Genomic DNA, 27,326 nt, shown 5'->3' with positions numbered 1-27,326 from the left:
TCGGTCATCCTACATGGCTCTCGCAAAGCACCGACATAAATATTTTTAAATATTTTTTTATTTTTTAAAATACTTTTCTTTTTTTTCCCTTTTTTTTCTTTACTTTTTTTTTTGTTTTTGGACGGTGGGTAGCGATGCCCTCACTTGGCCCAAATCTAGGTTGGGTCGCGGCCCTCTGTTCAAAAAACAAAACAAAGTAAAAGAAAAATACTAAAAAGTGAAAAATATATATTTAAAAAATGTCCATGTCGGCACCAGTTATGCCACGTAGGACGACCGACGTTCACGTCGATGGTTTTCGGCCAATTTCAATTGACACAAATACCAAGATTTAGGACTAAATTAGTACAATTGAAAGTTCAATGACTAAATTGGCATCAATATAAAAGGTTTAGGATTTTTTGGATACTTTTCCCCAAATCGTTATATTAAAGAGTGATCTATAACTTTTGATTTAGAAAAACTAAGCATCTCCTTTTATATAACCGAAAAACATAGTGTAATTCCCCAGGAGCATGAAAAATCTTCAACCACTCAATGGTTACGAGATTAGTAACTTTTGACATAAGGAAAAGAAAATACCAATATAACAAGTATTAAACCTTTTCTTATTGGAAAAGTAAGAAAACATGATATATCAACAACAATTCAAAAAGGGGTAATTACCAAAAAATTTATAAATTTATTGTAATTATATCAATTCACTTTTAAATCTATTTTTTTCAGTTTAATTCTAAACTTTTTGCATTTATGTCAATTCAGTCCATTTGACCAACCAATGCTAGAGTGGTATTATCGGTCTTGAAGTAGACTTTTTAAAATTATATTTTATTAATTATAAAATTTTAATGTATTTTTCTTTTTATCTTTCTTCTTTTCTTTTCTTTAGTTTTTCTCCCCAACCCTTAGGGTCGGCGTTGGGGAAAAAACAAAAGAAAAGAAAAAATCATGAAATTTCAAAAATTATTAAAATATCATTCAAAAAATCCACATCAAGACCGGTCGACCAATGGATTGAATTGGCATAAATACAAAAAGTTTAGGACTGAATTAACACAATTGCAATAGATTTATGAATTTTTTATTATGATTTTTCCATCCAAAAAGAGGTCGATGTATAATCGAAGAGATCATCGGCTATTCATTAAGATCATATAAATCACGACAAAATTCCAATTCCATAGGGAATTTTTATTGAGTCAGGTCAGTGAAAGAAACTACGGTATATCTAGAAGAATCCAAATAAATTTCAAGTAAATTATCTTGACGAAGCAATGTATCCAACAACTACATAAGGTACAAGCCTCAAACCAATTAGGAGCACAACAGTCCAAGCTTGAAGCCTCGGATTGGAGATGAAGGCCAACTCGTTTCCAAGAGTAAAAGCAAAACCTTTCTCTAAAACCCCACCTCTCCCTCTCCCTCTCACATATTACGTAGAAGCAACCCACTCTCTTCCCTCACTCTTCCTACACTATAAAATGCCTCCCAACACATAAGAAGCGTCTCATCACATCCGAACACTTAGAATTTTTTTCACTCCCAATTCCCTATCATTGCTTATAGCAAACTCATTGCACGTTTTTGCAAGATATGGCTCTCACAAGCTCTTCGAAATCCAAGAGCAATGGGTCCACGCTCCGGGGCATAGGCGACGCGACGTTCGCGTCTCTAGGGAACCTCATCAAGCTCCTCCCGACGGGAACGGTCTTCATGTTCCAGTTCCTCAGCCCCGTCCTGACCAACAATGGCCACTGCCACACCTTCAACAAGTACCTCAGCGGCCTCCTCGTCGGCGCGTGCGGCTTCTCATGCGGCTTCTCTTGCTTCACCGACAGCTACACCGGCTCGGACGGCCTGATCCACTACGGCATCGCCACGGGTAAAGGGCTGTGGCCCTCATCGGCTTCTGAATCGGTCGACCTGTCCAAGTACAAGCTCCGGGCGGGCGACTTTGTGCACGCGCTGCTCTCGACCATGGTTTTCGCGGTGGTGACCCTGCTGGACCCGAACACCATGGAGTGCTTCTACCCGTCGTTCGAGTCGAAGCAGAAGGTGTTGCTCATGACTTTGCCTCCGGTGATCGGCGCGGCTTCCAGCGCGGTTTTCATGGCATTCCCTAACAAGAGGCATGGGATTGGGTATCCTCCTTCTAGTGATGAGTCCAATGATCAAAGTGCTTCCCAGGAGGAGGAATGATTCAAAAGATAAAAATAATGGCTTTCATATGTTATTTGTATGGCTGTAACTTTCATATGTTATTTGTATGACATAATTTAATATGTCGGTTGTGTGAAAAGTGGCATGTCACGGGTCTTGAATTTGTCATTGTTCTTCAATTTATGTTACACCATAGTAGCTTGATAAGCGAATTTATAACCTTGACGGGTGAATCATTAAGCATCAGATCTCGAGTTCGAAATTATCTCCTTCATGCTATTGTAAAATTAGATTATAAGCAAATTTTTCGTGACCTTGCACATTAAATACCAAAATGAAATGGCCTGATCTATTCATGGCTTCTGGGTCTCTTCTCATCCACTCATTTTGATCCAAAACTCTCTTTTGGGATCTAAAATTTTGCTTATGCAAATAGACTATACCTTGTCCGTTACTTACTCCTATTCAGCCGCACGAGCTCGCAAAATTGACATGATAAACGGAGCAATTCTAGATACAACTTTGCAATTTTCATTACAAGAAGTTAACGATCACCCTTCAAAGACGTTTATCTAAAAACTAAAGAGTAAATTAGCCCACACCAAGAGTTCATGAGCCCCAATTAACAAAATCACTGGCCGAGAAATTTTCCACGATCGAGAGTTGAATTTTGCGAGAGACAAATTTTGGATTGGGCTTCATTCAGAACAGCCCACTTGCCAGGTGAAAGCCCAATTTGGCAAGACCCTAAAACATCCGGTCTATGTGTATAATTGAGGAACCGACGTACGTGTGCAGTATGCAACATGTTCCAAAAACATGGAACATAGAACAAACCGTAAGGCCTAACTCCATAGTTAAGCATGGTCCAACTAATTGCACGTAGGTAGCTCAATAGGCGTTAACTTTATAAAGCCATCCAAATCCGATGCATGCAATCTCTTTTTGATTTCCTTCATCAGTGATTGGATTCCTCCAACCAATCGTCGGATTGGGGGGCTTATAGATGCGGGCATAGCATGGAATCCGTCTCCTGGATAACACTCTATGGTATTGCGAGACTTCCTTCAACCGACACAAATAGGCAAATTACGTATGTCTAAGGAAACTTAGGACGGGATATGCGTAACTTTTCACTTTATTCTATTGTGATGGTGCTTGCAGAGGTAATTGAGTGCGATACGATATTACTTATTACTTATCTAGGTAGTCACGAGACATCGAGGTTAACAGAAAACCTAAAAACTAATGAACAAGATGTAAACATCAACAACTAAGGCAATTAGTATAAAGGGGAGGAAGGTGTTTTAAGGTCCTATTTCGCCCACTTGTACATGAACCCTCTATAATAAGCACCTCTTCTCCTTTCTCCTCCACAACCATCTTTACCACATGAACTTCCAATATCAGATATGAGCTTCATACCCTTCTCTCCTCTTTTCCTGGTACTACTGATGAGCCTTGCTTGGGTCCCATTCACACCCAACGCAATCTCTTCGTGCAACAGCCCGTGCCGGGGCTGGACGCTGAATGACTGTGCAGGCCAATTGATTTGTATCGATGAAAAGTACGGCGACAATCCCGACCTAGGCACTCACATATGAGGTGGGACCCCTCCATCAACCGTTCTTCCACCTCCGCCATCGGGAAGCTCTGTCTCCTTTTGTAACAGCCCATGTCGAACGCTCAATGACCGTGCCAACCAATTGATATGCATCAATGGGAAATGCAATGATGATCCTAACGTGGGCACTCGCATATGCACCGCCCGAGGGGGGGCGCCCTCCATCGACCGTGCTGCCTCCTCCGTCAAGCATACGTTCCCCACCGCCTCCGTCAAGCGGAGGATGTCAATCTTCGGGCCCTCTGGTTTTTGGAGGTGTGTCGTATCCTGAATATAGCTGCTCACCCCCAATTACCTCTTCAACTTCCACTATCTTGACAGACAACGATTTCAGTCAAGGTGGCGACGGTGGGGCTCCATCCGCGTGTGACATGTACCATCAAAATTCGGAGCTAATCGTTGCGTTATCGACAGGGTGATACAGTGGTGGATCCCGCTGCGGCAAGATGATCAACATTAAAGCTATTACTGGAAGGACCGCGAAGGCTAAAGAAGCAGTCGACAAGTGCGACTCTATAAATGGTTGCGATGCCGAACATTTTTATCATCCACCATATCGAAACAACATAGTTGATGGCTCCGATGCCGTGTGGAGTGCCTGGGGGCTAGGTACGAAAGGGGGCGAAGAAGACGTGACTCCGTCCATGGCATAGAGAGTGACCTGAGTGTCTTCATTTCTAGATGAGAAATGGAGCTTCAACAAAACAATTAAGCAAAGAAGGAAAAGGTTACCTGTACTGTGCTCTATTCTTCATTTTTCTTCCTTAAGTTTCAAGACATCGTCTCTCACAAAAAGAGAATTTCAAATTAATTAGAAAGAAATTCATATTTTCATTTATTTTATTTTATTTTATTTCCTATCGGGCAAATGCCAACCGAAAAACTCGATTGCACCAAAGAAAAGCCAGAGAACTTCATTCAAAAAGAAAGTATGAGGACAAAGCACAAAACTCCGGGACAGAACATATCTAATCCTTGGTCCATGCAAAAACTAACATCACTATGCATACAATCAGAAAATCTTAAACTGCTCAACACCGGAACAGGCTCTTTGCTTGCCGGCTCTCGCCCAAAAGAGACATGGACGCATCAACTTTAGCCACTCGCTTCTTCAACATGTAGACATGCAGGACCGACCACCTATGACTCTTCTATCATTCCCAAAGTCTTGGGCTGTCATAATGTATGAAAGAAAATTCACTTCCCTTAAATTACTGATCATCGCTGAACAATCCCTCAAGAAGGTTTGACATCGATTGGGCATTTCCATCGCCATCGAAAAATTCGGAAGCGTTTTGCTTTCTAGATTTTCGCTCCTCAATGATAGCATCCACGGTTTCTGCACAGAAATTACGCTTCACTTGCTTTGCCGGTTTCTCAGCCACAACAAACTTATTTCCATTGCGGATTCTTTCGGAGAAGCCTGCCCAAACTGAAGAGAAACCGAGTCTCGGATTTTAGGCGTGGGTCAGAAATTACGAGGGAGTAAATAGAAATGGGACAATACAGTAAGTTCTCAAGTTGTGCGCAACCAATTCTCAACGTGCAGAAGAACATACAGACCTCATTAAGTCCTGAGATATTTAAGAGAATCAATTCACAGGAGAAACAACAAAAGAACATGTCCCTCCACAGGACCACCAATGCCTAGTTTTCCAAATACAAAACAAAGTTGCTAAATTTTGCGTCCCTCTTGATGTGGTTGACAACTTGACCACAACTTAAGTGATGACAATCCTCTCGTGCCATTTGAACAGTTGATCCATCCGAACCATAAAATCAAGTATAATTGTCGTTAGCCCAAGCATAAACATTCAGTAGTCATCCAAGGGCTTTGAGATATCCGTTAGTCCAACCCATCGATAACATTCAAACACCTCAACACTTACACTTTTCTACAACCCCAAGTCAGCAAGCTGGGCCAAAAATCAAGTATACTAACTACAAATAAATACATGATGCACCTCCAAACGATATCTTTTTATTTCCTGAGATGGATTACTCAAGACAACCAACAGAGGAAAAGTCGAATAGAGTTGCTGACAGAAAGAAAGGACAAACAAGCTTGTTTATGTGGTAGGAAACCTCACACAAGATCATCTCCACCACTGTCTAGCATGACATACAGCTTCACATAGAATTGTGGAGATAGGAAACACAGCAATAAAGACAAATCTGAATTAATGCATGCATATCAGCAAATAAGATTGTGGAAACACATGGGTTTTGAAAGTCAGTCACTAAACTCATATAGATGTACATATAACAAACAGACAAAGCAGTAGCTTATGCTGCACGCATATATCAATTAACAATGCAGCTTAGATTTCTAATGCAAGCACATTTACTACCATGCATACTAGCACAGAAGTATAACTTGGTCTTTAACCGATTCTTAAAAGTGATGGGATTCCCAAGAGATTACCTCCAAAATGATGTAGAACTATGGAAGCTGCTACAGTGACATTTAATGAAGCAGTGCCAGAGCCATACTGAGGAATGTATACAAAGAAGTCGCATATTTCGCATTCTTTGGCAGAGAGGCCCATTCCCTGTTCTCAGTAAATATAGATCAGAAACTCCAATCAGCCTTTAAGAAGTTTCATAAAGGAAGATTCATCGTATTGAGATATGATGTCTTATTTATAGTGCAATGCTTCATCAACTTTGATTAACGAATGAAGTAGGTATGACATAGAGGATTCTTTTGCCGGCTAAAAACACTTGCCTGCCCCTAAATTCATTGATCAACCAATAAACAGTTGCAAGCTGTAAAGCAACGTATAAACATTCATGGTCAAGTATGCAAATTGCTTTCAATTTGACGTAAATTCATCGTGTATTTCTAATTAATCACACGATCGCATAATTAACTACGCCCATTTATCAAGATGACTACACTTGACTAAACATGCTGAGAAAAAAGATAGTTATAGGTAATCAAAAAACCAACCAACAGTCGCCCTAAATCCATCAAAGTTTGCTCTTTCATGGGGGAAAAGTCGAATGTATAGACAAATTTACCTCGTTGCCGACGAGGAAAGCCGTGCTCCTATTGAAAGGATGCTGATTGACGGCTACAGCATCATCTGTGATTTCCACACCACATATATCACAATCCTTCTCCTAAAGATATTAGACAGTTCGATATAAATCACAAAACACCTCCAACATTTGGCGCGCGCAAAACAAAACAAAAAAGAAAAGAAAAAAAAGAAATTGACGTACGCAATGGAATCAGAGAACCCCACCCAGTAACTAGTAACTACAAATCGCTTCTTTGTAACCAGAGAGGCGTGACTGACCTTGAGGAAGGAGCGAGCTTCGAGGAGAGAGTGGAAATGGCGGAAGGCGAGGTGAGAAGTGGACCCGTGGCTCCCGAAGGCGTTGAAGTCCCGGCGGCCGACGATTATGAGCTCGGAGACGCCGAAAGCGGTGGCGCTCCGGGCAAGAGTCCCCACGTTGTGCCTCTTCGCTATGTTGTGCACCACCACGTAGCTCTCAATCCCCATCTTTCTCTTTCGACTCAGAAGCAGAGAGAGAGAGAGAGAGAGAGATGGGCTGAACCCTCGGGCGGTTTCGAGCTCGTCAAAGAGAAGAAGCCAGGTTTGTGGTCGTTACGATGTCGTTTAACAGGACAAAGTGGTTCCTTTTGTCGCATGTCTTTTTCTATGAATCCCGCGCTCTCCGATGGATCTTCTACCATGAAATTTGGGAAAATTCGAAATAAGCACACGAAGTATAGTCATTTTCTCGTATAAGAAAATAAAATAAATATTATTCCATATAAAAATTTAAAGTGTCGTTATTTTTTCAAATAAAAACATAAAGTAGACATTATTTCAAATAACTGTCTGGAGTAGCTATATCATTCTCAAATATAGATCTGCACACGCTAATTAAGGATATTTTCATCCTTTAATTTTTTTATTTTTTAAATTTCTATTTTTTCTTTAATGTTTTTTTTTCTTTGTTGGGGCCGGCAATGGCAACCCTCGCTTAAGCCTCTCCGATGGCCGGCCATCACTTGGGACCGACCACGGGTGAAAAGGGAGGAAAAAAACGAAAAAAACGAAAAAAGCGTAAAAGACAAATATGTGCTTCACTGGTCGAAAGATTTGGCAGGCCGAAGAAGTCAGGCCTTTCTTTAAGACCGACATGGCTACTACGGACTCTTATTTAAGAAAATATGTGCAATTTAAGCCTTTATTTGAAATTTTTTCCATTAAATTTTTATGAACATATGCAATTTCAATAGTAAAAAGTTAGCAACTTTTAACATTTACAGGCAGGTATGGGAGTGAAACAGGAGCAGTGCTAATGTCATAGTACTGTTTACATTTAGACATTGTAGTCTAACTCCATCCCTTTTATCTCCCTCTGCTCACGAGATTGATCACATCAGATCCAATACATGGCCCCTTGAATCGTCGAAGATTCATTATTGTTGCCGCTTCTTTACATGGACGACGATTATATACAAACGGCGCAAAAATCATCGAATGTGCAAGAGCAATCGCTATCGTCAATCGGGGGACTTTCTCTTCAAACCGCGACTTGGGCCGCCGCGAGCCTGGCGATGGGGACCCTGCGGACGGTGGAAAGAAGAATGAGAATGCGGCTCTTCTAGAAATCTAGGGAATTCGGCAAGGGATAGAATCTAGAGAAACCTGAAGGGAGAGCACGAGACGTAGTCGAGTCCAGCCTCCGCGAAGAAGGCAACCGAAGATGGCTCACCCCCGTGTTCTCCGCATATACCGACCTGTTTTCAATCCCTCATCACTTGCACATCTCAAGGAAAATAAGTTGATCAAGGAAACTACCGTGCGCGACGCGACACTCTGTCGCAGACTATTCATTGAAGTCCAGGCACGGACCCTGTTGTTTTGGCTGATCATTTTTCATGATAGGTAACTTGTGAGCTGGGCCTCGCTTATATCCCGATGACAGCAGTTTTTATGCAGCAAGAACTAACCCGAGAACGATGTACGGGAAAATTCGGGTACCAATGAGCAAGTCTCCTCATTGAGAGCCGATTACCTTTAAGTTTGGCCTAGCTGCTCGGCCTCTCTCGGTTGCGATCTTGATAAGTTGGCCAACGCCTCTCTGATCTAGCACCTGCAAGCAAGAAAATTCGGGTTGTTTGTGAAATTTAGCAAGGCTCTCCCTCCACTCCTAGAGGTGATTCCCTGGAAGAGTAGCAAGGTGTTGGGATGGACCTCGAAAGGATCAGCTTGCAGGATGCCTTTGGACAAGTATATCGGTAGGAATTTGCCGACATCGTCTCTGCTGTACCCGAACGTCATTTGCGTCAGATCATTGGTCCCAAAGGAGAAGAACTCCGCCTCCTTTGCAATCTATGATTAGTTGCACCAAAGAATGAGAAAAGTCAATAAACACAATGACATGCAATATGCTTCAGCATCAACATTTGTGTTCATTGGAGCCATCCCTTTCAAAACAGCAAAAAACAAGGAAAGTGCAACTGCAGAAAAGAGAATGGGGATGCTGTGTGCTGTGTGCTGTCGGTTAGACCCAGCACATAAGGACTGAATGGTTTGCGCACCTCATCCGCCACAAGAGCGGCCCTAGGAATCTCGATCATTGTCCCGATCTTGTAGCTTAACGATGAACCCACCTCAGAGAACACTTTCTTGGCAATGCTACGTATTAAACTCACCTGTTGTCCTAGTTCCTGGGCAATCAAAATCATCAAATTTTCCATGAGGACTCTTTCAGCACTTGCAGCTAAAATGAAAATGTTCGAAAGGTTCATTAAACTACAGGTCATGCAATTGTGTGGAGGCAGATCAATTCGAGCTCATATTTGGCGTGACTGGTCATTTTCGGGGAGATATTAGCTAAAGAGAGTTCTGCAAAAGATTTGGACTGTGCATGATGGAACGAAAGATTTAGAAGGGGAAGGAAAGAGAGCCGTGCCTGAGGCGTTCCCACTAGCGGAACCATTATCTCTGGAAGAACCATGAAGCCCTGGCGGCTCATTGTCACCGCAGCCTGGAAAACTGCACGAGCTTGCATTTCAGTCAGCTCAGGGTATGATATGCCTAGCCTGTTTACGTGCCAAGAAAAGAAGAGGAAAATCAATATTGATGCAATCCAAGCAGTTGCCTATAGTATCATTCGAACGAAAAGATTATTATTGATCTGATAGGGATGCATTCGGCGTTTCCACGAATTTCATTCATCGCTACTTATACACGAAACTTGCCGAGCATGTGAGTATACATAAATTCCATGAGTAGTCAACTAAAGTAAGTAGGCAAATCCATTGTTCTTAAACAATAGCATTTAAACAGAAACCACAGCTTGCAAATAATCAAAAGGATCGCAAACCTGCAGCCTCGGAATCCAAGCATGGGATTTACTTCAGATAATTTCTCGATCCTTGAAAGAACTTCATCTTCAGTCATGCCAGTCTCTGTGGTTAGTTCACTGACAATCTGTTCTAGGTCTCCTTCCGGAAGAAACTCATGAAGGGGCGGATCTAACAGTCGGATGGTCACTGGAAGGCCTGGAATTTTTTACACGCCATTTAATGTAATTACCGACCACACAAATGTATGCAAAAAAAGAATTTGGAGAAAGACATATAAACAGTATTCGCAGGCGATATAGTTACCATCCATAGCACGGAATATCCCCTCGAAATCGGATTGTTGATAAGGCAGCAATTGATCCAATGCTGCCTTTCTCTGTTCAGGGGTGACCGCCATTATCATCTTTCTCACTGCTTTTATCCTTTCATCCGAAGCAAAGAACTGAGCATGATCAAAAAGTATAGACGATCGAAATTGGTTCAGAGTACTGCAACACATGACTGCAAGTCACACAAGGAAATTCATGCACAACGCAAGAAAATTATCTGTCCACAACAGCTTCACATGCTGTCGGTACAAACGAGACAGCATGCTAAGAATGACTGATCAAAGAGGGAAAATGATCTTCACCATGTGTTCTGTCCTGCAAAGTCCAATCCCTTGGGCACCATTGTTTCTGGCTGTAAGAGCATCTTCAGGAGTGTCGGCATTTGCCATAACCTATCATAGAACGGTATAATATCACCCAATCACTAAGATAATTTCAAAGAACATACATGTTAAACTGCAAGAACCTTTACCAGATGAAGAAAAGACTGGAGAAAAAGAGCTGTACCTTGAGAGACCTTATTTCATCGGCCCAGGACATGAAGATCTCCAGGTCACTGCTCAATGCTGGAGGTGAAAGTGGTTGTTTACCCAAAATCACTTCACCGGTTGATCCGTTAAGGGAGATCCATTCGCCTTCTTTAATTACCTTGTCTCCAATCGTGACCACCTGCACTATTGGGAAAGAATCCACTGACGTGATCACCTTGTCTCTGATAATTGAGTGGGCTCATCAACCTCTAAAATTTTTATAAAGGTGATCTAGACAGTAGTTTCACAAGAAGACACGAACTCACAATCGTGGAGTTCAAGACGAAATGTGTCTCCATAGCCACACCGATACCAGTATCCTATCCGTCTAGGAATGGGAATGTCAACTCAACAGAAGAACCAGAGTAACATAGCTGAGAGAGAGGATTTGCTGGAAAAATTACCTTCTCAGCATCGTTTACGAGGATATCGGCGCAACCAGAGACACAACACTTTCCCCATCCACGTGCCACAACCGCCGCATGAGATGTCATGCCGCCTCTGGCTGTTAAAATACCGGCAGCAGCGTGCATTCCACCAACATCCTCTGGGCTTGTCTCAGTCCTAACCTTTACACGCAGAGAAAAAGTGTTAATTCGCACATCTTAATTTAATCTTGCATCCCAAAAGAGACCACACAGTTTTAATTCTGATAGAATAAGCTTTAGGATGAAAGCATGGTTTAATATTTTAAGTACTCTATCCAATTCCAAGAAAAAGGCTGGTTCTTCCATTGCCTGTTCGTCAACTCATGATCATATTTGTTTGAACTGCTATTCTTCGCACAATACATATCGATCATAGGTTATGTCATCAGTTTTGAAGGTTGAAATGCCAGAGAGCACAGTAAAGAACTCCCTCTCCAGATACAATGCATATAGAGCGTGAGAATAAATGCCAGTACCACCATACCAGAATGGCACTTTTTCCTTGAGCATGCCATCCTTCGGCATCATCAGCACTGAACACAACTTGGCCCACAGCGGCTCCTGGTGAAGCAGGCAACCCCGTAGCAACAACTTTATCTTTGTATGCAGATGGGTTTTCAAACTGGAAACAGAAGTCGAAAACTTCAGAAAAATCTTGAGTAGTAGTAAGTATGAGCATAAATCCATACGGGAGTGCAAGTTTTACGTGGACACGAGTTCTTCTTGGGCCTTCTATGACGTTGAGTAATTTTTATAGACTCACGAAATTATCCCTTCAATGAGATTAAGTACTTTGAAAATGTTGTAGTGTCATGCTAATGAAGATACACAAAGGCCTTAGGTTGGATATAGGACTCAGTGCAATTGTTTACTTCTTCCAAGGAGAGATATCTGCTGCCAGATTAAATGGATTAGGATGAAGATACAGTTCCTCCTACATTCTCTCATCATTATCTGAACATAAAGAGACCCAAGTGTCTTACAGAATTTGAGCGTGTGTACCTGTGGATGAAGAAGTTGATCGAGATGCTGAGGCTCCACCATCTTCATAGAAGAACGAATGTCGACAAGCCCTTCATTCACCATGTCTACCGCAATCTTTACCGCGCCCTTGCCAGTACGCTTTCCAGACCGGCATTGCAGCATCCATAGCCTATTTTCTTGAACTGTAAACTCGATATCCTGTATTTATCAAAGTCAGACATGCAACGACTTTAGTCTCAAATTCTGAGGCCTGCATCTGAAAAAGAGGATCCAGTTTATCTCATCGAATTCAGAGCAGGGAACTAACATAGAAAATCAGTGCATATGTTATGTCAAGGTTGAAGGCTAGAGATATCGCTCAAGCACAGTGGTGGAATGATCTATCAAACAATAGAAAGAGGTTCCATACCATCATGTCTTTGTAATGCTTCTCTAAAATTTGGCAGTTCTCCACGAGCTCTTTGTAAGCTTCCGGCATGCAATTCTTCATCATATCCAAGTCTTCTGGAGTTCTAATTCCCGCTACCACATCCTCCCCCTGTCATGTTATTTAGCCACAATCTAGCTTGTCAATGGATATGCCTACTTGTTTGTGACATTACTGAGTCACCAGAAGCAGCTGCACATCAAAGAAGAAAAGACCGATCTATAACCTGTGCATTGACCAAAAACTCGCCGTGGAGCTTCTTCTCGCCCGTGCTCGGGTTTCTTGTGAACAGCACACCTGTCCCTGAGGTATTTCCCATGTTTCCAAACACCATGCACTGAATGTTCACAGCAGTACCCTTCAATCCCGTTATTTGATTGATGCTTCGGTACTTATTAGCCCTTGGACTGTTCCACGAATCAAAAACGGCATTGACAGCTAACTCTAACTGCTTTCTTGGATCTGCAAAATGGATGCAATTCAAAAGAAATGAATTCTTCGATTCTTATACATGTTAGAAGAAGCACTGTTATCATCTTGTCTCCTTTACTATTACGTCACAATATGTGAACTGGCTGGTACTTGGTACCTGAAGGGAATTCTTCTCCCTTGGTTTCAAGATAAACACGCTTGTATTGTGCCACAAGCTCTTTAAGATCTGAAGCTGTAAGGTCGGTATCGAGTTGAACACCTTTCAAGTGTTTCAACTGCTCTAGCTTCTCCTCGAATGATGAATGTGAAATGCCCATGACCTGAATTTATGCAGCAAAGAAAGTCCATTGTAATGTTGGTACAAAATGAAAGAGGTGCAAGAAGGAAGTTGAACACTATACTCGAAGTGATGCAAGTACTATTCAGGCTCACTTGCCAGGACCATGGTTAGGGCAACAAAGCATGAAGCAAAGAGCTAAAAGGAATAGAGCACTATTTACTTACAACATCTCCAAACATGTCTAGAAATCGTCTATAAGAGTCATAGGCAAAGCGCTCCCCGCTTTTCACAGCCAGACCAGCGACAACATCATCATTAAGCCCAAGGTTAAGGACAGTGTCCATCATGCCAGGCATGGATATCTGCAAACATAGGACAATCATAATGCACTGATAGTCTGCCAAATCTAGCTCTGGAGTGGTCAAGGAATTCCTACCGCTGCACCAGATCGAACAGACAGAAGGAGTGGCTTTGGAGGGTCACCAAGGACCGCCCCCATGTCCTTCTCTACGCTCTCCAAACCTTCCAAAATCTCCTCCCACAGACCGTGTGGAAGCTTATTCCCATTCTGCTGGTACTCTTGGCATGCTTCTGTCGATATGGTAAGCCCGGGAGGCACAGATAATCCAATGCTAGCCATCTCTGCTAGGTTCGCTCCTTTTCCTCCCAACTACAAAATTCAATATATGCATAATCTCAAGGGCATGCATCACGGTCATAGGTTTTGAAGTTCATAATTTCAAAAGAGAATGTTCAATTTGACAATGTCATATTGGAGAAAATATACTAAGTCCCATGATTCAAGTGACATAAGTTTCACTTTCAGTTCTTTTAACATCAAATGCTAACTCAATATCAGTTAACATAAGAACGAAAAAATTCACATTCCCTTGGCTGAATTTTTAGGAAATAAGCCGCTTACCAAGGACTTCATGCCCTTATTTCCCTCACTCCTCCCTTTTCCGAATGTATAAACTCTCTGCAGAACACATAGATCAGAATAAGACCTCCCTTTGCAAATACGAACTAACAGAAGAAACTACTCCTTGATATGATGTTACAGTAGACGTGGATTGCTAGCTTGGTAACTGCATGCGAGGATTGATCATTTGGTAAAGGTAAAGCAGCCGCCTTAGGTGATCAAACGTTATTCAAATTGGTAATATACTGACTCTGGTAATGCATTTCCTGGTTTGCTGGTGTGTCATAAGCTGAAACAACATGATTCACCTTTTTCGCTGTTAAGGTCGGGTCTGTGACCGGTGTAAGTATTGCTTGTGTCTTCTTAAGTGAGGGCTTGTTACTCTTTCGCTTCAGATTCACAAACCCAGTTCCATCCGATTCTTGACAACGGATACCACAAAACCTACGGCCCCGGCTCGCCTGAAGCGAAGAGCGGTTGTCCCTGAACAGGACATCCACTTGCTCCAGAGGATGCCCCTTGAACAGACCATGCTTGAAAACGTCCGCGGTAGTCCTCATGAGCACGCCTTCCATCGCCGAAGGCGATTATGTCCTTACCGATACAACCTGTAATTACAAACTGTAAAAGAAGGCTGACAAACAATTCCAATCAAACATAAGATGAAGATCTCCAAGTCACATGCCACACAAATACTTATATTCTATTTAAGACGGATCCCGCTTGTCACCTCAATACAGGATTACTGAAAAGTTTAACGACATGGTGCAACTGCAACAATCAACAAGCTTTCAAATGACATGACTAAGCTCATATGGACCACGTCACGGTCCATCTCCGCGGTACACTATGCCCGAAGATCTAATGCAGCTATTTTGCATCAGAAAAGAAAGCACACAAAACTTGGATCGTGAGCCCAGGAACAGAACAAGAAGATAGGACCAAAAATTCACAAGCCATGTTTTGCCCATGAAATGATCCACGTTCCACATGCAGAAAAGTTATGAAAGTCTTACCATTCTGAAGCTGTAACCATACCTGATTCACCAAGAAACCAAGAGGGATCAGTCAAGTTTCTTCCTGATAGCTTGAGGCTCAGACTCTCACAGAGCTTGTTGACAAGAGAAATGGCGGTTGAATAGTGTTTGTTTCCCTTTTTCTCGTTATTTTTCTTTGTTTCTAATCTGATTTTTTCTTTTTCTTTGGTGGTTAATGAACAAGAGAAAAGAGTGACAAGCGACATGAGTGGATGAGGTCTTAAGTCACGGCGGTTACTCAAGCCTTTTTGTTTTCGGCTGTCTCCAACTCCGCAGGAGTACGTAATCCTTGGATTATGCGAAATATCAATGAAAAACCCTTTTGAGATTTCTTTTATAGATAAGGTTAATATCACGAAAAATTCCATATTGATACTTTATCCCAAACTAATTTTTTGTCCACAAAAGATCTCAAGCAGTTGCATCTACGATAAATTTACCCCGAACTAATTTTTTTATCACTAAAAATCTCAAATTGTTACACGTGTGATAAATTTACAATAAACTGCCAAAAATCTCAAATTGGTACATATCTGATAACTTTACCCTTTGTAAATTTTTATTAAACTGGGTTAAAATTACGAAAAACTCTAACTGGTATAGCTGTGACAAACGAAGGTTAAAAAAGCCAAATTAGAACACCAATCTGTCATTTAATTTAGCAATTCGACAGTGAAACTTAATAAAAATTAACGAAGGATAAATTTGCCACAAGTGTGCTAAGTCGGGACTTTGGTGATCAAAAAAATTAATTTGGGATAAATTTGTCATAGATGTATCAATTTGGAGTTTTTCGTGATAGTAACTCTTATAAATAACTTATATTAAAAAACGAACTTTACACAGTAAAACACGATTGATTCTCTGTACTTAATTACGATTTTGAGCATATAATTCTTGTAATTTTCCCTCTTGAAAGTCTAGTAGATTTATGAAGTTATTCACTTCTTAAGCATGACCAAGAGGAAATGACAAAAGGGTCATGACCTACTTGAGCTATCCATGGCACACATATCAATGGCCGCATTATTATACCAACACGGTTTTACAATGCTCTGATATGCAAAGTGGTGAGCACAAGATTTAGATCAAAGGGATGGAAAGATAAAGTGATGTAAAATAATCACTTTAATAAAGAGTCAGTCTTCACATGTTTTACACCAGAATCAAGAATTGGATTAAAGAGAGTAGTGATGTTGTCTAGGTTCAAATTTTTATTTTGCATCAAAGACAAAATTATTGCTTTCTACAGCTCTTGCTCTAGCTTTTAAGTGGAATTTTCCTGGGGACACTAATGGACAAGCTCTAAAGAAAGGCTGAAGCATATGTATGATACAATGTAGTCGGCTCAAATTGTTGTAGTATTCTGTTATTGCACCTTAGGAACTTTGTATGGCTGCTAATTCAGCAAAACATCATTGAAACAACATGTTAGAATATCGGGTTAATAACAGTGCGAACCTAGAGATGAGGAAGAGAGTCTACACATATTGATTTACCGGTTCAAGTTTGGATCCAAATCGCTACACTTGCACATTTTCGTGAGGTCATCATCGTGAGCACGGATGTGTGTACTTCAGCAACTACTCAATGTGCGTGGAAGAGGAGAATTCTGCACATAGTGAGAGATTAATCCATTGCCAGCTGTGGTCGGCACTTCAAATAATATTACAAAACATATCATATTTTCTTATCACCAACAACGTGGTATTATTTTTTAACTATTTAATATCAAGACTGAAGTGATCCATCATAATTGCTTAAGAACAAGTGAGGATTCCAAGTGATTTTCTAGAAAGATGCAAGAGACCTTTCCCTCGAAATTCATGAGGAGGACATTTGTGGGATTTTCATTAATTATTGAGTCAACATTTCATAGATGATGAACGGACAAGTCCACCATGGCCAAGAACCATTATCCAATGAACCTGGGAACCCACCAGAAAGGAATATTCTTTGCATCCAAAGGGCTTCTGCCACGTGGCTTGCTCTAGGACAGAAAAGAAAATGTGATCCTCCTCTCTCCTTATCCTTCTCCAACAATTCTGATGAATGGCATCACACGAACCAAATTACATGTTCAAATGTGATGTTTCTCACCAAGAAAAACCACAATCATCCTCTTTCTAGCAAGATAATTTCCTACAACCGGTCCACGTCAGCGCTGGCCAGTCAAAGTTGGTTGAATGGACTGAATTGATAAAAACACAAAAGATTTAGGACCGAATCGACACAAATGCAAAAGGTTTAAGACTGAATTAGCAAAATGAAAATGTTTAGAACTGAATTGCCAGAAGTGCAATAGCTTTAAGACTTTTTTGACAATTTTTCCTAACTATGATCAAGCATGAGTCATCATCTCCAATCGTTTTCATAATATCTCATGCTATAAAAGATACCCAGTGCGATGTTGATTCTTTATTTTTGTTATGACGATGTCACGACGATGCCCACCTCGATGTCACATCTTAAACAATGATACTTATCTTGATGCCCCACACAAGTATCTTCTTTTTTTCTGGTCGAACCCCATACTAGTATCTTAAACGACGCTAATTTAACAAACTTTTCAATGAAGAATGCCGAGATGGACATGACTGCCAAATTATAGCATTAGTACCATCGTACTCGTAGACAAGTATACATGAGTCCCCAACAATACAAGAGTCTGCTGGCTTTTAAAGGTGCACCAATATCGTCCTATGGCACCTTTCAAGCGTCCAATTTTATTTTATTTCTTCCAATGAACTCATCATCGACAATGACCTCCACAAGTTTTAGCAGATTCACAACATTGTTGGTTACAAAATGTTCGGTAGCAGATGCCATCTCTTGAGAAGAAAGAGATTTGACGAGGAATTGTTGCTGGCAACTCATTATGTTGCAAACATGATTCTCTATCTTCTTTCTGGCTAAGGCCCAAAACTTACCACCAACCCCTCAAAACTCCGAAGAGAATCAATGCTGCAATGCAACTACAAGCACAAATAATGCCCCAAAAGAATATTCTAACTGCGATTCAGCTGACAAAGAAGAAGAAAAGGCCAAAAAGTTGAAAAAGTCCCCGGTGTCAATTACCATTTGGCTTGTAACTTAAAAGGTCTTAACACTGAGTGTCTTATGCTGATTTGGAGTAAGACTTGCACTTGACAATTTGCTCCTAAATGACAGATACATTATAGAGGAAAATTTATGTCTTCCTTAGCTCAGCGCACAAGAAACCAGGAAAAGTTCAGTACACCTACAAGAAAGCTAATGGAAATTGCCAGAGGACAAGTAAAGAGTGAGGAGGCTTATAGAGAAAGCTAATGAAATTCTGATTTCTTCCACATGAGAGAGCAAAAACCTGATGCCAGGATCCTACACAGACAGAGAAGTTCGAAGATCGCATGCTCTAAACGGTTAACTTCTATATGAACCACTCCTATTAACAATTTTTTTTCCCAGAAACTAGTAATAAGAACATGGTAGTTCGCTTAAGGAAAAAGGCCGACCACTTATACGCGTATTCCTATGCATCCGACTCGATTTCATGCATAACTCGTCAACCTTACAGAAGAAAGCAAATATAGCTCTATCGCTTGAAACTCTTTGTTGGAGTATAATTCAATTCACTTATTCATTTCAGAGGAGTCTTTCAACCCATTATTCAGGACACTGAGTCTCGCTCGCTTTTGGGAAAATATATTAAGAGCGAGGGGGAGGAAAACGCACAGAGATCCTTTGCTGGATCGGACTCCTACAAGAAGGGCAATCCTTCATCCCTTGCCTCTCATGGAGCTCGTTGCACATCGAGCACACCACTTGATGGGCACAGGGAAGGAACACCACAGACATCTCTTCCGAGAGACACATCACGCACTCTCTCTCACGCTGTACACCAAAGCCCAAGTACTCTTGGAAGTCCATGACCTCCGGCGGAAGAGGGTCTTGAGACAATTCATGAGAGCCCTTTCCTGGGTCTGTGAGCCTGCTGGCATAACTTCCATCGATCCCCCTCCAAAGAGCAGCGATTTTGGAAGAGTCTGCCTTCAGCCTCAACTGAGAGATTTCCTTTTCAAGCCTCTGGATATCCTCATCGTACTTCTGTGAAGTGTTTTCTGCTTCCGATTTAGTGAGCTGTTCCTTGGATTTTGCGGAAGCCTCTATCTGTTCCCTCTCTTTTCTCAATGAAACAACCTGCACCAGTGAATCTTCCTTTGCCTCGTCTTCCTGTTTCCACCTAGCCTGTGACATTTACAATCTCCTATAAAGAAACCATTGGCTTATTCAATAGCAACGTTATTTAGAATGAGCAGAGACCAGGAATTCTTTAAGATTATGCAGGACCTCAAAATTCCAGTGATTAACTGCTTCTTCCATTTATCAAATTTTTTCTCTTTTGGTTGTACAACCTGACAGTATCTAGCCACAACCCAATACCCCAGATTAACACTATTTCCTGAATGGTTGCACACATCTATTTGCTTGCACAACAGCAAACATTCTCCAGTTACTTTAACCCAATAAAGAGGAATAAGCTATAAATACACTCACGTGCTAAAGTGCAACACAAAGAATATGTAGGTGAAAGAAAGCGCTCTAAAAAAAAAAAGAGATGAATCACCTCAACCAACCTTTACTAAGAGAGAATTATCAACAGTTAAAAGGATAGAGTTGTGCATGGAAAATGTCAAGAATTTCTACTGTTTTAAGAGTCTATTGATGGTCAATTCTCTGCGGGAGAGGATCATTTACCCAGAACCTTCCTGACGACACATGTAAAGCACAAAACCCATTCCATGAGTCATGCACGTAAGAACATATGCTAATAAGAACACAAAGCTAATAACATGAATAGGGTCATGTATAATCCTTCTCCGTTGAGACTGCCTGTTGGCATAATAGTAACGGATTCATTTCATACAAAAATTTGTGATAGCATCATCGGATTAATTCAACTGTCTCACGAAATTACCTTGACTAGCTACTTGCCCATAGAATGCGAAAGGCCTATCAGATGTTGTAAGTTAAACATAACAGGGCAAAGCAGCAAGGTGAACAAGGAGAGTACTAAGCTATAAAAGGACAACAATATAATCTGGCATGAGACTCTTTTCTGAACCCACACCCAGTATAAAAGGGGGTCAGACTTCTGCAGTTACTCAGGTCCAGTTGGTGAGACCAAAATAGAGTCGTGACATCAATCTGACACAGCCCAATAGCCTAAATGTAAAGAATTTTACACAAACCTTATCCAATCATCACAATAATTCCTCAAATTCTACTCGTAAGATTCTACAGTCAAGTCACAGTTGAAATCTTACCTCACGCAAATTATGGAGATCTTTAGCCTGGTCTACATCCTGTATAAGCTGTCCAAACCTGTGTTTTTCAGTCACTAGCTCTTCCTGAAGCATGGTTTTCTGCTTCTCCCAGGACTGCACCTTCATTAGCGTCTTCTTCTCCCTCTTTGATACCTCCTGAAAGCTTGCAGCTGATTCGACAGCTCTTAACTTGGCGGTCTCCATCTCTTTCCTTAAAGCAGCATTCTCCACCTCAAGCCTCCGGACAGCAGAATTTGCGCGCTCCACTTGGCCACTAGCCTTGCACAGTGCATTCTCCATCTCAGAGAGCTTTTTCATGGTATTCTCCTCCAAAGCCTGCTTCTCTTTCTTCAGCCGCTCAACTTCTTCTTTCTCTTGCTTCAGTGCCTTGAGCTCTGCCTTATCCTTGCTCAGCCTACGTGCAGCCTGCATAACCTTTTGATTGGCCCATTCGGTCCATTCCTGCAACTGATTTTGCAAATCATGTAATTTTGGACCAAGCTTCAAGATCAACTCTTCTTTCTTATCCCGAGGTACCCATTGGCCAGAGGTCCTGTCATATGGTATTCCAGCAAAATTGAAATCGGATCTCTCGGCATTACTACTTGTGGAGACAGGGACAGTGTCGCTTTTTGTAGTAAGTGAAAGAGAAAGATCAGGATTGGAAACCGAAAATGGAGGCGGGTTCGCTAGTGCAGATACAACAGATGGGCCACCCACGACAGGTAAATTTAATGGAATTTTAGTACGAGAAACCTCCGGGGTGGTAGATACATTTTCCAAATTGAATACTGCAGGCGAAGGTGATTCTGAACTGTTTGAAAGACTACCATGACCATTTCCTTGAGCTGCATTAATTGCAGCTGCCTTATTTGTTTTCAGGGAACCACTCTTAGAAGTTGAGTCTGACATGGATTTAAGTTTCTTATCGTACATCAGTCCACCCAAACCGCCAAGCTTCGCTGCCCTTGAGGACCCTTTAGAACCATATGTTCGGTAGTGTTTCTCTAGATGTAGTGACTTTTGACGGAGCGCAGAGTCTCTCTTGCCGCCACTATGAGCCTTTTTGCTGACAAATTTTTCTTCCAAAGCAGGGGCCAAAGATGCTGCTGCAAAATCTGAAGATTTGTTGACAGTAACAAGTGAGCTGCTCAAACTTTCTCCTGATATATTTTGTACCGGCGGACCTTCTGGCTGGGATAAATTTTGATGTACTCCCATAGTAGGTTCATTTGACTGATAATTATGGGCGCAAGGAGCAGCAGGGACTGCGTTACCAGGATTTGACAAGGTCAGTTCTGAACTTTTTACGTCCGACCTAAGATGGCTTTCGATGGAGATAGAGGAGCTCGCAGTCAGACCTCCATCGCCGCCAAAACCATTCAAGGCATCAGCATCCATCGCACAAGCATGTGACACATTCATGTCGCATATCAGTAAGCACCACATTGCATCCCCAGTGCTGAAGAAAGGCCTTACTTCTCGAAGAACGAAAACAAGTTCAGCAAGAACATACGTCTCCAGCTGCTTTAGGTCTGTAAAGTATTGGTCCCTTCCAGGATCAATATCCACACCATTTCTCAGGTATGGCAAAGTGTAATCTACAATATTTGACACTACATCCTTGCAGCCATAGCAAAGGCCAGACCGCAATACAGCATTTGTAGCAACTTCTTCAGAGTATCCACAAGCCGTGATTTTCTTAATTGCACTCTTAAAGATTGTGTCAAGATTGCTCAACACAAGTTCTCTTAACTGGTTTTCTGTAAGATCATTCCAATCAGCGTCCTGGAACTCATCTGCTTCTACTTCTTCCTTATTCCGGCTGGGCCCAACCTCCGATGCAACTGCGGCACTGGACAATTCAAGGTCAAGTTTCAACCCATCGGGATAATCCTTGTGATTACAAGAGCCACAAGTAAAAGCATGTCCTTGTCCCATCATGGTCTCAAACTTCTCAGCAGAGAACTCGTAACTCGCACAATCAATTTGAGGCATGGATAAAGGCTTGCTCATATCACTCAGCGGCGGATCAGCCCTGAACTTTCTCTTGTTCCTGCTTGCTTTTTCTTGGACCAATGCCGAAGGCGACACTTGGCAGCAGCTACTGCTAGTACTACTGCAACTCTTAGCTGATGTTACCGTCGCCATTATCGAGCTGCACAAAACAGTTCCTCTCAAAAGACTAAACCACATTTGATCACATTCATACCATTCGCCAATCCTCGATCATTACATTCAATATACTCGAGTCCTTCAACGATTACCATAAAAATCAAATGAAAAAGACAAAAACGTAGCAGTATAAAGAATCAAAGAAGCGCATAACAGCACTATCAAAGCTAGCATTGAATCAACTATCCGCAGGATCGTGAGGAGAATTTATCTATCCAACGAAAAAAAAAAAAAATGCAAAGCGATACCTTATCACTGATTCAACTGAAAGCGTGGGCGACCAAAACCTCCCTGCATTAACAACCGAAATCGCCGATCAAAACCACAAAGAGAAAAACGAAAAGGAAACGAAACCCACGCACAACATCTCAATGATCAATGCTTCTGTCAAATACCCACTTCACATCCAGGGCAAATTCTAACACCATCCTATTAGATTCGACAGCCCAATCAAGACCCGGAATCGAGTGATAGATCAAAGAAAAAAAAACCCAGAAACGAAACGATGGCGAGAACCCAGTATTCGTATTCGCGAAAGATCCCCAAGCAAGTGAGGAAAAAGTCAATTTTGCGAGGAAAAAAAAAAAAGAAAGAGAGAGAGAGAAACCCAGTGTGCGCGAACGATCGGAGACGTACCGATTTCAGCTAAAGTTCAAGGGGAGTGACGCGAACCATATGAACAAAATCTCAAGAGAGAAAAATGAAGAAACAGAGCAACCATATATTATATCTCAGTCCCTTTGTCTTCTTTGTTTTCTTGGGCCTCTCTTTGGTGGAGTCCTCGTGCCTTTATATACCGGCAGCAGGATGAACGTCCTGGTGTGCCCCCAAAAACGTGGGCCTGGCGATTTCTTCTGCCTTTGCCCTTTCTTGTCCTTTTTTTTTTAATACTATTTTACCAAAAATTATTGCGTTTGCCTGGGAATTCTCCTATTTTAATTTTTGTCAATGGCCACCAAACCTAGTGGTAGATAAGATGGCCGTAAGATGCAATTGGCACCCTAGGGATTAAGGGAAGTTCCTATACGTAACTTTTAATGAAAGTTCAGAGAAAAATTAGAAGTACTCGAGGTTTTAAATACTAGTGGATCGGACCCGGGAGGGGGCCGTCGGAGGATGGGCCGGTGGTTGAGGTTGGTTTATGGTGCCGTCGTGCATCTGCAAGCAATGAGACAGCGAGCGGGGCCATAAACGAAGGAAGCTTAGTGAATTCGGAGGCGGGAGGATCGGAGTGTAAAGTGATGTGGATCGGCGATTCCTTACTGAGCATTATTAAAGTGACGACGAAGACGGCTATGACGAAGACTCTGGTGAGCTTGGCTGCTCGAAGCTCGGCGTCAAGTCCGTCGGAGGTACAAGGAGAGACATGGTTGCCATCGACCGTTCCTTTTGTTGGCAACGAGGTAAGCCCACCACAATATTGCATTATTTGGACATGTAAAATCGACATGGTTGCTCTCATGTGCGAATCTTGAACAATATCACTAATTATAGAATGGTTAGAGCTTCCTCAGGCATTAGGATAAATAAATTTTTTTTGGTTAAAGCTAAAAAATTAATTGAGTTTGTCAATTTGCGATTTTTTAATCGAGGTTCATTAATTGGAGGCGATGAGGTGCAGAGTGGAAATGAATATTTTTTGGACAAAATTGCCCCGGCCTAATGGCTGGAAATTGGCATGTGACCGCACTGACCGGCACGTGTTCACCGAGTGTCAATATTTTAGCACCAACAACGAGTTGTGTGCTCAATTGGAGCACGGGGTGTTATAGTTCAAGGGGGTATTTTAAGAAAAGTCCCTCTTTGGAAAGTACTTTAAGATATATGGATGATCGGTTTCCGGTCTAGCCCCCACCCAAGAATCGAGAACCAGATCGGAAGGACCGATTCCCGGTTTCTGAGTCAAGAACCAGGCCGACTAGTCCAGTCCGTTGGAACCGGTGGATTATTAGAAGGGGTAAACAATAGAGACTTAAATTTTAATATATTAATTAAAATTAGGTTTGCATTTAAGAAATAAAATAAATAACTAATGAATTATTAGGATTACATTTAAGAAATTAACATAAATAAAATATAATCGATCATGTTTGGGCGGTCCGGTTCCAATTTCATAGAACCAGGAACCGAATTGGTCGATTCTGCCTGGTTCAAGCGGTTCCTAATTCGATCGGTCCATCTTGGTCACCTTTACTTTAAGAAAAGGTATCCAAATGGGAGGGTCTTTTGGACTTTTCCCTTCATATACTAGATTTTAACCATATACGATTAGTCAATAAAGGAAACCATGTAAAAGAGATACATATTCATAGTCAGATAGCTTATGGCCTCATTTTATGACTACTCAATGCTTTTTGGAGGGAAAAAAACAAAACCAAACACATAGTTGTTTAACATTCCGAGGAAAGAAGATTAACGTTAAGCAATGTGGTAAGAGAAAACTATGCAATAACTTCAATGAGTTACCAAGAAAATACATATTGCCTTCGTTTTTTGTTCTGGCATTTAACAGGCTTAATTACTATGGATATGTATTACACTTCCTTGCTCTTTCTTTTTTTTTTTTTCTCTCTTTTTAAATTTTTTATATTATTAATGAGGAGGAGCTGAGTTCATACACGTGATATACCAGAATATATGAGATGAGATTTCCCTTTTTTGTTTTGGCATTTAGTAACCTTAATTACTAAGGATATGTATTACACATTCCTTGCTTTTTTTTTTCTCTTTTTAAATTGTGGGTATTATTAAAAAAAAAATTGTAGGTATTATTAATGAGGAGGAGCTGAGTTCATATATGTGATATACCAACATAGATTAGATGAGATTTCCCTTTTTGCCCGAGAGGAAGCTACAAAAAATGCTAAATCATACTTATCGTGACACATTTTTCCCAAACTAATTTTTGTAACAGAAAAAATCCATGCGAAATATTTATCCCAATCTTATATCCGCGTGACACATTTGTCCCAAACTTTGAATTTTGGGGTGAATATGTTACACTAGTACAAATTTGGGCTAAATGTGTCACGTGCCTACGGGTTTAGAGTTTTTGGCGTCACAAAAAATAATTGAAGATAAATTTATCATATGGGTGTAAGTTTGGGGTTTTTGGTATTACAAGAAAATGTTTGGGATAAACGTGTCACACGGACAAGCTTAAGGTTTTTAAAGTAAAATTTTTTTTTAGGATAAATGTGTCACGGTAGCCATAGTATAGGTTTTTAATAGCCCGAGGAAAGCACTTAAATGATTTACCAAAAAAATACATATTGCCTTCCCTTTTTGTTCAGGCAAGAGAAAACTATGCACGAACTTAAATGAGTTACCAAGAAAATACATATTGCCTTCGTTTTTTTGTTTTGGCATTTAATAGGCTTAATTACTATGGACATGTATTACACATTCCTTGCTTTTTTTTTTCTCTATTTAAAGTATAAGTATTACTAATGAGGAGGAGCTGAGTTCATGTATGTAATTATGCCAGAATAGATTAGATGAGATTTCCTTTTTTGTTTGGGAAAAAGCCACAAAAAACTCTAAATTATGCTTACTATGACATGTTTATCCAAAACTAATTTTTGTGATACAAAAAATTCCAAACTTGTGTCAATGTGACATATTTATCCCAAATTTGCATTGGTGCGACACATTTGCTCCAAATTTTTTTCTTGTGACACTAAAGACCCTAAACTTGTATGCATGTGTCACATTTACCTCAAAATGCGTCATATGCCTACAAGTTTGGATTTTTGGTATTACCAAAAAATTATTGACGGTAAATGTGTCATAGGGGTGTAAGTTTGGGATTTTTGATACCACAATAAAAAGTTTCCGGTAAATGTGTCACATTGAACAAATTTAGGATTTTTGATGTAAAAAAAATTATAGGATAAATGTGTCACAGTAGACATAATTTAGTATTTTTGGCGGCTTTTTCCGTTTTTATTTTGGCATTTAACAGGCTTAATTACTACGGATATGTATTACACGTGCTTTGCTTTTTGTTTCTCTTTTTAAAACTTCCAGATATTAATAGGTATTATCAATGTGGAGGAGCTGAGTTCATATATGTAATATATCATAATAGATTAGATCAGATTTCCCTTTTTATATTTTGGCATTTAATAGGCTTAATTTGTAGGATGCACATTCGATAATGTTTTCTCTTTCCGGGAGAGCACCAAAGACACCACCAAAGGGACAATTACCAAAAAATGTCCTAAACTTATTGTAATTGTGTCAATTCAATCATAAACTTTTTTTTGCTAATTCAGTCTTAACCTTTTGTAATTATGTCGATTCGGTCCATCCGGGAAATTTTGATGCGTTGATACTGATGTGAATGCACGCCG

General features: G+C 40.8%; 5 protein-coding genes and 1 long non-coding RNA gene across 19 annotated transcripts in view; 2 read left to right on the top strand and 4 right to left on the bottom strand.

The window, feature by feature from the left end:
• LOC115728661 (disease resistance protein RUN1-like) overlaps window positions 1-27,326 on the top strand; it is a 1,102,447-nt gene that overhangs the window by 262,146 nt on the left and 812,975 nt on the right. The gene's annotated exons all lie outside the window — the stretch shown is intronic.
• LOC125313790 overlaps window positions 1-27,326 on the bottom strand; it is a 483,189-nt gene that overhangs the window by 188,252 nt on the left and 267,611 nt on the right. The gene's annotated exons all lie outside the window — the stretch shown is intronic.
• LOC115729085 (protein DMP2-like) lies at window positions 1,533-2,422 on the top strand. Its single transcript, XM_030659532.2, has one exon. The coding sequence runs from the start codon at window positions 1,594-1,596 to the stop codon at window positions 2,197-2,199; it is 606 nt and encodes a 201-aa protein (XP_030515392.1). The 5' UTR covers window positions 1,533-1,593; the 3' UTR covers window positions 2,200-2,422.
• Window positions 4,673-7,368, bottom strand: LOC115729087 (putative TrmH family tRNA/rRNA methyltransferase). Its single transcript, XM_030659534.2, has 4 exons — window positions 7,090-7,368; window positions 6,809-6,910; window positions 6,210-6,336; window positions 4,673-5,216 (listed from the first exon to the last, which is right to left on the bottom strand). Exons 1-4 carry the CDS (start codon window positions 7,294-7,296, stop codon window positions 4,996-4,998), a joined length of 657 nt encoding a protein of 218 aa, XP_030515394.1. The 5' UTR covers window positions 7,297-7,368; the 3' UTR covers window positions 4,673-4,995.
• Window positions 8,187-15,597, bottom strand: LOC115732672 (pyruvate, phosphate dikinase, chloroplastic). 3 transcript variants are annotated; one of them, XM_048273402.1, is made up of 21 exons: window positions 15,492-15,597; window positions 14,762-15,074; window positions 14,454-14,510; window positions 13,968-14,201; window positions 13,756-13,893; window positions 13,409-13,571; window positions 13,046-13,281; window positions 12,802-12,930; window positions 12,411-12,590; window positions 11,893-12,030; window positions 11,385-11,549; window positions 10,958-11,119; window positions 10,753-10,842; window positions 10,425-10,563; window positions 10,139-10,316; window positions 9,725-9,854; window positions 9,351-9,479; window positions 9,004-9,141; window positions 8,825-8,902; window positions 8,455-8,546; window positions 8,187-8,372 (listed from the first exon to the last, which is right to left on the bottom strand). In XM_048273402.1, exons 2-21 carry the CDS (start codon window positions 15,026-15,028, stop codon window positions 8,330-8,332), a joined length of 2,886 nt encoding a protein of 961 aa, XP_048129359.1. In that variant the 5' UTR covers window positions 15,029-15,074; window positions 15,492-15,597; the 3' UTR covers window positions 8,187-8,329. The 3 variants fall into 3 exon arrangements, with proteins under 3 accessions (XP_048129359.1, XP_048129364.1, XP_048129363.1); XM_048273407.1 differs by having other exon boundaries at window positions 14,762-15,061; window positions 15,492-15,593; XM_048273406.1 differs by lacking the exon at window positions 15,492-15,597 and adding an exon at window positions 15,192-15,296 and having other exon boundaries at window positions 14,762-15,061.
• Window positions 19,068-23,756, bottom strand: LOC115729481 (putative E3 ubiquitin-protein ligase RF298). Of its 3 annotated transcripts, none has more exons than XM_030660072.2 (4): window positions 23,608-23,756; window positions 23,220-23,262; window positions 20,797-23,050; window positions 19,068-19,717 (listed from the first exon to the last, which is right to left on the bottom strand). In XM_030660072.2, exons 3-4 carry the CDS (start codon window positions 22,990-22,992, stop codon window positions 19,178-19,180), a joined length of 2,736 nt encoding a protein of 911 aa, XP_030515932.2. In that variant the 5' UTR covers window positions 22,993-23,050; window positions 23,220-23,262; window positions 23,608-23,756; the 3' UTR covers window positions 19,068-19,177. The 3 variants fall into 3 exon arrangements, with proteins under 3 accessions (XP_030515932.2, XP_030515934.2, XP_048129388.1); XM_030660074.2 differs by having other exon boundaries at window positions 20,797-22,954; XM_048273431.1 differs by lacking the exon at window positions 23,220-23,262 and having other exon boundaries at window positions 20,797-22,954; window positions 23,608-23,745.

The sequence above is a fragment of the Rhodamnia argentea genome, chromosome 1 (genome assembly GCF_020921035.1).
Source record: "Rhodamnia argentea isolate NSW1041297 chromosome 1, ASM2092103v1, whole genome shotgun sequence".
Taxonomy (NCBI): domain Eukaryota; kingdom Viridiplantae; phylum Streptophyta; class Magnoliopsida; order Myrtales; family Myrtaceae; genus Rhodamnia; species Rhodamnia argentea.
This window is presented reverse-complemented; position numbering and strand designations above follow the sequence as displayed.